Genomic DNA, 13,402 nt, shown 5'->3' with positions numbered 1-13,402 from the left:
AAAAAAAAAAAAAAAAAAAAAAAAAAAGGAGAAAAAACAAGGGAAAAAAACCCTGGAAAACCTTAAAGCACATTCAAATGCAAATGCTAATACTATGTAAGCCACAAGCCTAGCCAACAACAAAATCATATTATGCATTAAAAAATTATGTCTGGATAAGTAAAATAGTTACAGAAAATCTGTATAAATACAGATAAAACTATATGTGTAGGTGTACACATACTCAAGGATAATAAAGCAAACTCCTGGTCATGTTACTAATGATACTATGAAACGTAAGAACCATTGATTTAATACTTGAATTACTACTTAAATATCCTAGTTACAACCATTCAATACGGAAGATACACTCCAAATTCAGTTGATAGAAACTAATTCTATAGTCATTTCACATTTTCTCTATTAATATGGTACACTTTATCCAACGAACTACCGACATTTCAAAATATCCTAAAGATTAGTAATCTTCAGAGTAATCATTTGCTTCTACAGAGAAAAATTTAATAAAAAGATGGTGGTCCATGCTCGGAATGAGGGCAGGTAATGATTATTAAACTGTATTTCTTCAGTGGCACTGAGGCATCAGAATAGTTTGAGACAAAACATTAATTTGCTCCACACCTTGAACCAAGAGCAACAATAAGCTCCAAAGCCATACAAGTAAAATACTGTGTTTATCTTATTTTTCAAGAATTTACATTTTTTTTTTTTGAGACAGAGTTTCACTCTTGTTACCCAGGCTGGAGTGTAATGGCGCGATCTCGGCTCACCGCAACCTCCGCGTCCTGGGTTCAGGCAATTCTCCTCAGCCTCCTGAGTAGCTGGGATTACAGGCACGCACCACCATGCCCAGCTGATTTTTTGTATTTTTAGTAGAGACGGGGTTTCACCATGTTGACCAGGATGGTCTCGATCTCTTGACCTTGTGATCCACCCGCCTCGGCCTCCCAAAGTACTGGGATTACAGGCGTGAGCCACCGCGCCCAGCATTACATTATTTTTAAAGACAATCTATTCACATATCCTGAATATAAAAGAACTACTGCAAACAGCAAATGATGAATATTAAAGGGAACATAAAAAATTAAATGTTTGAATGTCTCTAAGTCTATGAAAAATATCAAGGCTACAAATATAAAGTAACAAATATTAAGTCACAAGAGAGTAGACAGTGAAGAAAAAGTACCTATAAGAAAGACAGGCTGTGAGAACTGAGAGGAAAACTAAGAAGCAGAAAAGAACAGAGAAAGAGAAATAATTTTATATAAAACCAGAAATAACAGCTAAGACCTACAGTTATTAAATGACAAGTGTTTCCGTGTAGACTGTATAAGAATTACATATTAAAAAGAAAGTTTGGGTAAGCATATGAAATCTAACATAAAGCCAGGCATGGTGGCTCACGCCTGTAATCCTACCACTTTGGGAGGCCAAGGCAGGCAGATCATCTGAGATCTGGAGTTCGAGAGCAGCCTGGCCAACATGATGAAACCCCACCTCTACTAAAAATATGAAACTTAGAAAAATAAAAAAAAATACACACATGGTGGTGTGTGCATGTAATCCCAGCTATCTGGGAAGCTGAGGGAGGAGAACTGCTGGAACTAGGGAGGCAGAGGCTGCAGTGAACCAAGATTGCACCACTGCGCTCCAGCCTAGGTGACAGAGCTAAACTTCAGCTAAAAAAAAAAGGGGCTGGGTGCAGTAGCTCACCTGTAATCCCAGAACTTTGGGAAGCTGAGGTGGGCGGATCATGAGGTCAGGAAATTGAGACCAACCTAGCCAACATGGCGAAACCCGTCTCTACTAAAATATAAGAAATTAGCTAGGCATGGTAGCGCACGCCTGTTGTACCAGCTACTTGGGAGGCTGAGGTGGGAAATCACTTGAACCCAGGAGGCAGAGATTGCAGTGAGCCAAGATTGTGCCACTACACTCCAGCCTGGCAACAAAGCGAGACTGTCTCAAAGGAAAAAAAATCTAACATAAAATAACGTGGCTGTTGAATATAATGCCAGAATAAAACATAAACTGAAATGCTTTATTAATAATAAAGTTCACATTAAACTTTCACATTCTTGTATCAAAAATAAACCCAAAACATACACAAGCTATCTCCAAATTAATGTTAAATCATTTAACTGGAAAAATTTTAAATTAAAAAAAAAAAACAACTTACCTCTGTTCATCTCCTGCACTTACATCATGTAAAAGTACATAATATTTAAGTGTATTTGGTATAAACCACTTGGGGTAGGAATAATCACTGTTGTGCTGAATTCGATGCTGTTCTTGTGACAACTTTGAAAATTGTTCCACAGGTTCAGCTTCACTAGATGATGCTACCAACATACCTTGCAAACCATATTATTAAGGTAATTATCGCTTATTACTTAATGATAAATACTGTCCTATTACGATTAACTTTAAAGAGATTCTTTTTTTTTTTTTTTTTTTTCAGACTAAGTCTCCCTCTGTAGCCTAGGCTGGAATGCAGTGGTGTGATCTCGGCTCACCGCAGCCATCACTTCCCAGGTTCAAGCAATTTTCTTGCCTCAGCCTCCAGAATAGCTGGGATTACAGGTATGCACCACTGCACCTGGCTAATTTTTTGTATTTTTAGTAGAGACTGGGTTTCACCATGTTGGCCAGGCTGGTATTGAACTCCTGACCTCAGGTAATTTGCCCTCCTTGGCCTCCCAAAGTGCTAGGATTACAGGCATGAGCCACCTCACCTGGCGATATTTTCTCAGCTAAAAAAAAAAAAAAACACAATTCCATAGATTTTCACTGCAAGCACAAAATAATTTCTCCAACACTCCAAATAATTCAACACTCCAGATAATTCCACAGATTTTTTTGTTGACAGTTTAGGTCATTAACATGTACGAAAACCCATAAAAATAAAAATGGACAACTGTTCAACTTCAACAGAATGAATTCTGCTGAATCTTGCTCCTGTCCATTCTATCTTGCTGCAGTTACAAATTCCATACTCCCTCTTAACTTTTGTTGGTAACCTCATTAAAAAACTAAGCCACAATCATCAAAAAAGAATATCCATTAAAAAATTACTAAAAATATGTAATTTTTTTTTTTTTTGAGACGGAGTTTTGCTCTTGTTGCCCAGGCTGGAGTGCAATGGTGCAACCTTCACTCACCACAACCTCCGCCTCCTGTTCAAGTGATTCTCCTGCCTCAGCCTCCCGAGTAGCTGGGATTACAGGCGCCTGCCACCACGCCCGGCTAATTTTTCATATTTTTAGTAGAAGCAGGGTTTCACCATGTTGGTCAGGCTGGTCGAACTCCTGACCTCGTGATCTGCCTGCCTCGGCCTCCCAAAGTGCTGGGATTACAGGCGTGAGCCACCACACCCAGCCTGCAAAATTATTTTTAATGCGTCTTAGGATAAGCAGTCAATTCTGAGGCAATCAACAAAAGCAGTTAACACTGTTTACATCTAAAAACTAAAAAACTTATTAAGCATGAAATAATCAAGCTGGGGCTAAAGAAAAATAAGTAAGCTCTCTGTAGTCTTATTTTATAAATAAAAACTAAATTGGTTAAAAAATTGTTAAAGCAGTCCTCTAGGAGGCCATTTAACAAAATAATAACTAAGACTCCATGCATCATCAATCAGTAAAAAATAATTTCTCTATTCTCCATGTCCTTAACAATTTTGCCTTCATTAACTATTTCTGAGATTAATAAATTCCATAATATTTGATTTTAGGGGAACATAAATGTCAAAGGATACATGCTAAATAGTGGTTCAGAAATTCATGATCCGATGCTGGCATCGACTGAAGAAAGGTTTCTCTATAAGACTCAAACCATGGAGTAGTGGCTAAAATTAACAATATACAAAACAGTTAAAATTCCTCAATAGCATCAGTTGACAACAGACAAAATTTCAAGTCTATACTCCTGAAAGGTATAAAAAATAATTTCTAACAGCAAAGAAGCATTTTTCACCTGGGCTTTCAGATGTACGTGTGTGTATTATATAAACTATGTATAGGGCCTGGCATGGTGGCTCATGCCTGTAATCCCAGTTCTTTGGAAGGCAGAGGCAGGTGGATCACCTGAGGTCAGGAGTTCGAGACCAGCCTGGCCAACATGGCGAAATCCCGTCTCTACTAAAAATACCAAAATTAGCCAGGTGTGGTGGCACGCGCCTGTAATCCCAGCTACTTGGGAGGCTAAGGCAGCAGAATTGCTTGAACCCAGGAGGTGGAAGCTGCAGTGAGCCAAGATCACACAGCTGCACTCCAGACTAGGTGACAGAGCAAGACTTCATCTCAAAAATAGTAATAATAAACCATGTATGTATGTACACATACCTTTTCAGCCATTCACAAGAATATATTCACAGAAGAATATATTCATATATTCCTGGGAGTATATATATATTTGCAAAACTAAAACTGAATTATTCCCAAACCTAGTGTTCCCACAACCTACTTAATCTATTAATGTTCTAAATATTACTTACATAAGTAAAAAGATTATTTCTTTAGAACTCAAGTTCTGTGACCCTGCCACTAATTACACTGCCATAAGTAGATCCTTTTCAGAAATAACACTTAGCATAGAGGTTCTCAACTCAGCATGATTTTGACCCCTAGGAAACATCTAGCAATGTGTGAAGATATTTTTGGTTAATCACTTCTGGGGTACGCGGGTTATGTTACTGGCATTGAAGAGGTCAGGAATAATGCAAAACATCTCACAATACGAGATAGCACCCACAATAAAGAATTATGTAGCTCAAAATGTAAATGGTGGTATGGCTGATAAATCTTCCTTTGTAATTTGATTACTTGAATGACAGTAACAAAGCCTCTTTAAATGAAATTTCAAAGCATACTTACCTTATAATCAAATACAAAGAAGTGTATTTTCATTTTTTCTATAACTGTACATAATGTAATTCTTAAAAAGTCAACTCTTGTTCCGTCAAGAATTTTGTATCACAACGATTTTTTTTATTTAAACTTATGTAAGCTTAGTGGTTTCACTAGGTTTTAAGCAGATTATCACAGCTGTATATCACAGTTTTACTAAAAAGACTCCATTCCTAGCTATTTATGCTGACTATCAAACCTTATAATCCTTTTGCTTTCATCTTAACCACCGAAAACAGCAAATGTATTCTTTCTGCTTACATTATAATACTATATTAAACAACTGAAAGGACTGAAGAAAAAGCCATTCATCTTAACCAAATAGCATTCTAACCTGTTGTCAAATATACAAAAATTTAAATTCCAGCAAATGCCTCTTGAGAATGACCTATATGTTACATATAGTCTGACTGGAGAGCAACTACTATCACAATTTCATGTTCGCTATTACAAAATAGGAAATAGGCAGGGTATGGTGTCTCACGCCTATAATCCTAACACTTTGGAGGCCGGGTGTGGTGGCTCACAATTGTAATACCAGCACTTTGGGGAGCCAAGGCAGGCAGATCACTTGAGGTCAGGAGTTTGAGACCAACCTGGCCAACATGGTAAAACCCCATTTCTATTAAAAATACAAAAATTAGCCAAGCATGCTAGCGCATGTCTGCAATCCCAGGTACTTGGGAGGCGAGGCAGGAGAATCACTTGAACCTGCGAGGTGAAAGTTGCAGTGAGCTAAAGCTACGGCACTCCAGCCTGGGTGGTAGAGTAAGACTCTTGTCTCAAAAGAAAAGAAAAGAAAAAAACAATCCTAACACTTTGGGAGGCTGAGGCAAGTGGACGGCATGAGTCTCAAAGTTTCAGGCCAGCCTGGGACACGTGGCGAAACTCCATCTCTACCAAAAAAAAAAAATACAAAAAATTAGCCAGGTATCGTGGTACGTGCCTGTAGTCCCAGCTACTCAAGAGGCTCAGATGAGCTGATAACCTGAGCCCAGAAGTCAAGGCTGCAGTCAGGTGAGAACGCACCACTGCACTCCAGCCTGGGCAACAGGAGTAAGACCCTGTCTCAAAAAATACAAAATAAAAACAAAATAAAAGAGGAAAAACATTCCCAGAAAACATTATGATCTATATAAAAAATGGCAAAAATTGAAGAATAAATGACACACTAGTATCTGTCTTAACTATAGGAAACTAATCTTATTGCCCACCAGTAACATATACCCTGCTCCCCAACTCAGTCAAAATTAGTCTTTACCTGAAAATTTAAGGTATATTTAGTACCAATGAAAAAACAAGAAATATGTCATGAAAATTTTGGCTAAATAAAAAGGGATTTCCACATATACAAGGAAATTACTATCTCCACCTTTTTAAACTACTTTTTCTATTTACTTTGTTGCTTCAATGTTTCTTGAATTGAACAAATAACAGATAAATTATAGTCATATGAAACTGGGTTTGTTTCATGGTGAGGGTGGAAAGTTCTGGATAAACAAAGCATATCTTCCAAAACAGCTCTTCTTAGCAACACTATCTGTAATGACACTGAAAGACTAGAAAACACACGTGCTCATCAGCAGAAAACTGATGAACAATAGTTCATGATGAACAACAAACGTCTCATGAGAATGACACATATATTCTATATAGTCTAATTAGGAGATTTACTACTATAACAATTTCATGTTCATTCTTATAAAAGAGGAACTAGGACTGGGGCAGTGGCTCACGCCTGTAATTCTATCACTTTGGGGGGCTGAGGTGGGCAATCACTTGAGCTCAGGAGTTTGAGACCAGCTAGGCAACATGATGAAACCCCACCTCTACTAAAAAAAAATACAAAAAATTAGCAGGGTGTGGTAGTGCACATCCGTAGTCCCAGCATTCTAATGAGGCATAAATAAAGTATGACCTATCCTTTAAGAAGATACAATAGCAGCTGTAAAAGAAAGGGTAAAATCTCAACATATTACAATGAAGTGCTGTCCCAGTTACTGAAAAAAGCATTCTAGCTGGGCACAATGGCTCATCCCTATAATCCTAGCACTTTGGGAGCCCAAGGTGGGTGGATCAGGTCAGGACCCGCCTGGCCAAGATGGTGAAACCCCATCTCTACTAAAAGCACAAAAATTAGCAGGGCATGGTGGTGTGCATCTGTAATCCCAGCTACTCAGGAAGCTGAGGCAGCAGAATTGCTTGAACCTGGGAGGCGGAGGTTGCAGTGAGCCAAGAGTGTGCCACTGCACTCAAGCCTGTGTGACAGAGCAAGACTCTGTCTCAAAAAAAAAAAAAAGAAAAGAAAAAGGTAACAGCAAAAAGCACGCATTTTTGTGCAAGTAAAGAAGAAAATATGAAAGCCACGGCTATATTTGCTTATAGTTTCAAAGAGAAGTAATAGAGGAATAAATCTAGTAACATTTAATTATCTACACAAGAGAGAAGAGAAAGAAGAGATATAAGAAAGGAGAGGGATCTACTAAGTCCTGTGAATAAAGAGATCTTTGAGATTTGAATCTCAGAACCACCTCTAATCCACACTGTCAGCCTCGGAGGCTTCTGCAGTGTATAATGTAGCTTTCTCATCTCACTTTCTGGAAAAGGGAATGTGATTAAATATTTCATTTATTACTCTTTGATTTTCTTGTATCTGGTTCTACTCTCAGGATAAAATTATCCAATTACATATATATTTAGAGGAAGAAATGAAGGGGAAATTCCAAATATTTATGGCACTTTCTTACTGCCTGAAAATTGAATGAAATCAAATTTATCACAGTTGTTACCCCTAATTATTCAAAAGACCTTTTGCAAATTGTATTATATGAGTGCTTCTCCCTCTTCAAGACAAAAGAAGAATGTAACCCAAAACTGTCATTTTTTTCTTAATGTTCATCATAAAAGTACTAAAAGAGTAACTGTAATCAGATTTTTATTGTGTTTTAAATAAAGTAAGGTCTATGTGAGGGGAAAAAAAAGAACAGGGGACATGAATAAAGCACAAACCTCTGTATCTTGCTTTATAGTTTTGACTTTGAAATTATCTTAATGTACACATAACTAAAAATAAATTAAAAAGTAAAAGACATACATATGCAAACATACACAGACATACTCTTAAATTGAAATAACCTTCTAAATACTAGCAGTGACTGGTGGTTTGTGGCTGGGTGCGGTGGCTCATGCCTGTAATCTCAGCACTTTGGGAGGCTGAGGCGGAGGGATAGCTTGAGTGCAGGAGTTAGAGACCAGCCTGGGAAACACGGCAAACCCATTCTCTACAAAAAGTACAAAAATTAGTCGGGAGTGGTGATGGGAGCCTGTAGTACTATCTACTGAGGAGGCTGAGGTCGGAGGATCACTTGAGCCCAGGAGGTCAAAGCTGCAGTGAGCCAAGATGGCACCAATGCACTCCAGCCTGGGTGACAGAGTGAGACCCAGTCTCAATATGAACAAACAAAAAAGAAAAAAATTTTCTTGCACTTATCTTGGAATAAAAATCACTATTTTCCTCATACCCCTTTCTATCTCTACAAGTTCTTTGTTTGGAAATGAAATAGCAACTATGTTTTTGTACTAAATTTTTCCGGTCACGTTCAGTGGCTCAAGCCTGTAATCCCAGCACTTTGGGAGGCTGAGGCAGGCAGATCACTTGAGCCCAGGAGTTCAAGACCAGCCTGAGCAACATGAGAAAACTCCGTCTATACAAAAAATGCAAAATTAACCGGGCATGGTGGCCCACATCTGTAGTCCCCACTACTTGGGGGACTGAGGTAGGAGGGTTGCTTGAGACCAAGAGGCAGAGATTACAGTGAGCCAAGATGGAGCCACTGCACTACAGCCTGGGTGACATGAGACTCTGCCTCAAAAAAAAAAAAAAAAAAATTCAGAATGTAGTTTTGGTAAGGAAGGGTAATACTGTCTTCCTTCCTTTCAAATAAGATGCAGCCCAAGGAGGTACCTTACAGTAGAAGGGAAAGAAGCTAAGAAATACTGTTTTCTTCAGGTGTGTGGTTTATCTTACTTGAACCCAGGAGTTCAAGACCAGCCTGGGCAACATAGTGAGACCCCATTTCTAGTTTTAAAAATAATAATCAGGGCCGGGCGTGGTGGCTCACACCTGTAATCCAAGCACTTTGGAGGCCAAGGCAGGTGGATCAACTGAGGTTGGGAGTTCACAACCAGCCTGACCAACATGGTGAAACCCTGTCTTTAAAAAAATAAAATAAAAAAAAAATAATAATAATAATAATCACCAGCAGTGGTGGCTCACACCTGTAGTCCCAGCACTCTGCGAGGCAGAGGCAGGCAGATCACTTGAGTCCAGGAGTTCAGGACCAGTCTGGCCAACATCACGAAACCCTGTCTCTACTAAAAATACAAATAATAATAACATTTTTTGTGAATCTGCCTAAAGAGTTCAGCTATAGTAATTGCCTCCACCTATTTTTAAATGCAAATAGTCATCAATCCTCCTATATGAGGAGATGTTGGCAGGGACCTGAGAATGCAAGTAATATAATTAGAGAAAACAATTTCTTACAACCAAATCATAAATACATTGTTCCTACAAATTATCTGCCAAACCACTTAAATAGAAAAAAAGCCTCATCAGGATACAGAAAGCCAGAGAGCAGATTTGAGAATCCTTCTCTAGATAAACTAAACAGCTCAAAGAAAAAAAACTATACATAATAAAAATTGGGCAACCCTTAAGCCTTTTCATAGCTGTACCAATAAAGCCTACTAATTGATACGCTTTCTTACACTCAGTCAGGGTTTTAATGCCTCAATTTGAAACAGAAAATAATGCCAGGTCTCACCAAATATTTGAGGTAAGTTGTCCAACATGAAATAAAGATAAAAACAAATAGGCCGGGCGCGGTGGCTCACGCCTGTAATCCCAGCACTTTGGGAGGCCGAGGGGGGTGGATCACGAGGTCAAGAGATCGAGACCATCCTGGTCAACATGGTGAAACCCCGTCTCTACTAAAAATACAAAAAATTAGCTGGGCATGGTGGCACGTGCCTGTAATCCCAGCTACTCAGGAGGCTGAAGCGGGAGAATTGCCTGAACCCAGGAGGCGGAGGTTGCGGTGAGCCGAGATCGCGCCATTGCACTCCAGCCTGGGTAACAAGTGCAAAACTCCGTCTCAAAAAAATAAATAAATAAATAAATAAATAAATAAATAAAAATAAAAATAATATGAATGAAAAAAAGGCACAGGATAGAAAAAAACTTAAAAAAAAAAATCAGCCAACAACAATTTACTACTATCTTCAGAGTTAAGATACTATAACATTAAACAAGAATAGCATGGCACAAAAAAGGAAAATCTAGAGAACAGTAACTTCAAAAACAAAAAAGACAGTAAACATTAAAACTTCAATAGGGGTCAGAAGATAAAGTCAAGGATATTCATACTCAGAAAGTAAAACAAAAAGACAGAGATAGACAATTTTAGAAAAAAAGATAAGAATATTAGAGGATCCACTCAGAACGTTCTACATCCAGCTAACAGTAGTTCCAGAAATAACAAAGAAAACAATGGGGGAGAAATTAACAAAGAAAGAATACAAGACAGCCTTTCAGGCCTAAAGAGTGAAAGACCAGACTGTCAAAAGAAGCTACTCAGTAAGAGAATTACAACCCCCAAGATGAAATTTCAAAATAGCAGGGATAAAGACCTTCAAAACTTCTGCAAGTTGGAGGGATGGGGTTAATATGCATAATGGCTTCCAGCTTTTTAAAAGCAATGCTTAAAGCTTAAAAAAAAAAAAAAAGTGGATCAATTCTGAAGAAAATGATAACAACATACACAGTCAAACCATCAATCAAGTATATAAAATAAGAACATTTTCCAATATTTATTCCTCAAAAATTTTATTTTCCATACACCCTTTCTCAGGAAGCTACTAGAGATGTCCCTTACCATATCAAGAAAATACACCCAAAAAAATATATGAATGAAATACTACAGAGAAGTGGAGGGAAGGAAATCCTTAGGATGACAGCTGTGGAATGGGCCTTTGACAGCAACCAGTCCAACATAAGACTGAACACTGTTTTCCAGTTTTTATTCCATTATATTCTCTGTGTTTTTAGAGCTTTCTTCTAATCAATCCTTTCCCCCAATTAAAGTATTTTTTTTAAATAACACCACAATTGTATGTTTATCTATTTATGCACGTTGACCCTTTGGAGAGCCACAAGCCATTGTAATACCTAAGATTTTTTGTCCCCCCAGGACCAATTTTTACCACACAGGAATGACATCATCAGTAATGAGAATGTATGCAGCAACAAGAGAGATTCCTGGAAGGAGCTCTTGATAAATGGGTTATCTGACAAATTAATCTCTCAAGCACAAAATTCTTTCGAAGTTTGAGAGACTTGCAACAGACACAAAGAACTGAACAAGATTTTTTTTTTTTGAGATGGCGTTTCACTCCTGTTGCCCAAGCTGAAGTGCAATGGCAAGATCTTGGCTCACTGCAACCTCTGTCTCCTGGGTTCAAGCGATTCTCCTGCCTCAGCCTCCCAAGTAGCTGGGATTACAGGTGCATGCCCGGCTAATTTTCTATATTTTTGGAAGAAACGGGATTTCACCATGTTAGCCAGGCTGGTCTCAAACTCCTGACCTCGGTGATCCGCCTGCCTCAGCTTCCTAAAGTGTTGAGATTACAGGCACAAGCCACCGAGGAGCCCAGCAGCAAGATGTTTTTTAAAAAGACAATTACTAACTCCTGGAAACACAAAAGACTCTATCGGAAAGCCCAATAATTGGCTAAGCAGTGAAGGAGTGAACGACATTTAGTCATATTATAAGCAGTGAATATTAACCAAAAACTATGAGATGGAGGGAAAAGGATGGGGAGTAATTAAGCTAAATCCTTACCAATCATAATGAGAGGTCAATAAATAAAATTTATTTAAATTTAAAACTTATTATGCCATAGACAGCCATATAAAAATACTACTTAGAGGCACATAATAAATACCCAAGGAGATCACTGTTGTTTTTTTCTTATTCTTCTTATCATTATGTCTATGTACACATATCATTTTGATAATTTTTTTTTTCTTTTGAGGCAGAGTCTCGCTCTGTCACCCAGCTTGGAATGCAGTGGCACAATCACCTTTTGGGGCAATCACACGTTTTTTGTACCCTTGACCTTCCAGACTCAAGCGATCTTCCCACTTCAGATTCCCAAGTAGCTGGGACTACAGGTATACACCACCACACCCGACTAATTTTTTTTTTTTTTTGACACAGTCTCAACTCTGTGGCCCAGGCTACAGTGCAGTGGTGTGATCTTGGCTGATTGCAAACTCTGCCTCCAGAGTTCAAGTGCTTCTCTGCCTTAGCCTTCTGAGTAGTTGAGACTACAAGTGCCAGCTGCCAGCTAATTTTTATATTTTTAGTAGAGACAGGGTTTCACTGTCTTGACCAGGCTGGTCTTCAACTCCTGACCTCAAGTGATCCACCCATCTCGGCCTCCCAAAGTGCTGAGATTACAGGTGAGAGCCACTGTGCCCTGCCACCAGCTAGTTTTTTTAAAAAGTTTTTGTTCAGATGAAGTCTCAATATGTTGTCCAGGCTGGACTTGAACTCCTGGCCTCAAGTGATCCTCCCAGCCTAAGCTTCCCAAAGTGCTGGGATTACAGACCTGAGCAACTATGCCTGGTCTTGATAAATTTTTTTAAAGTAACAGGTACATGGACTTTGGAGGCTAGCAACATATTTGTAGTATGAAAAACATACTTTTGGTTAGCATTTGAGCTCATTCCTGTCATCTCAGCACCTTGTGAGGTGGGAGGATTGCTTGAGGCTAGGGGTTTGAGACCAGCCTAGGCAACATAGCAAATGGTTGGACCCAGTCACTCACGCCTATAATCCCAGCACTCTGGAAGGCCAAAGCAGGCAGATCTCCTGAGGGCAGTAGTTCTAAACCAGCATGGTCAACTTGGCAAAAACTCCATCTCTACTAAAAATACAAAAAATGGCTGGGCATGGTGGCTGACACCTGTAATCCCAGCACTTTGGGAAGCTGAGGCAGGTGGATCACCTGAGGTCTGGAGTTTGAGACCAGCCTGGCCAACATGGTGAAACTCCATCTCTACTAAAAATACAAAAAATTAGCTGAGCGTGGTGGTGGGCTCCTGCAATCCCAGCTACTTCAGGAGGCTAGGGCAGGAAAATCACTTGAACTCAGAAGGTGGAAGTTGCAGTGAGCCAAGATCATGCCATTGTACTCTAGCCTGGGCGACAAGAGCAAAACTCTCTCAAAATAAATAAATAAATCATGAATAAATAAGAAAAATAAATAAATAAATATAAAAGAAAACGATACTTTTGTGGGTTTTTTTGTTTTTGCTTTTCTTTTTTATTTTTTTTTTTTTGGGACAGAGTTTCACTCTTGTTACCCAGGCTGGAGTGCAATGGCGCGATCTCGGCTCACCGCAACCTCCGCCTCCTGGGTTCAGGCAA

The 13,402-nt window shown here is 38.9% G+C and overlaps 1 protein-coding gene across 8 annotated transcripts in view; it reads right to left on the bottom strand.

Moving 5' to 3' along the window:
- TRAPPC8 (trafficking protein particle complex 8) overlaps positions 1 to 13,402 on the bottom strand; it is a 115,286-nt gene that overhangs the window by 86,293 nt on the left and 15,591 nt on the right. For 7 of the 8 annotated variants that reach the window (XM_032293102.1, XM_032293103.1, XM_032293106.1 and 4 more), the window contains exons 3-4: positions 3,758 to 3,847; positions 2,180 to 2,354 (exon numbers count right to left, since the gene is read on the bottom strand). The exons of the other annotated variant lie outside the window; for it this stretch is intronic. In XM_032293102.1, coding sequence (XP_032148993.1) covers positions 2,180 to 2,354; positions 3,758 to 3,847 — 265 coding nt within the window. The remainder of the gene's footprint in view (positions 1 to 2,179; positions 2,355 to 3,757; positions 3,848 to 13,402) is intronic. 8 annotated transcript variants of the gene reach the window in all.

This window comes from Sapajus apella, unplaced genomic scaffold (genome assembly GCF_009761245.1).
Source record: "Sapajus apella isolate SASKATOON/1434 unplaced genomic scaffold, GSC_monkey_1.0 scaffold29, whole genome shotgun sequence".
Classification (NCBI taxonomy): domain Eukaryota; kingdom Metazoa; phylum Chordata; class Mammalia; order Primates; family Cebidae; genus Sapajus; species Sapajus apella.
This window is presented reverse-complemented; position numbering and strand designations above follow the sequence as displayed.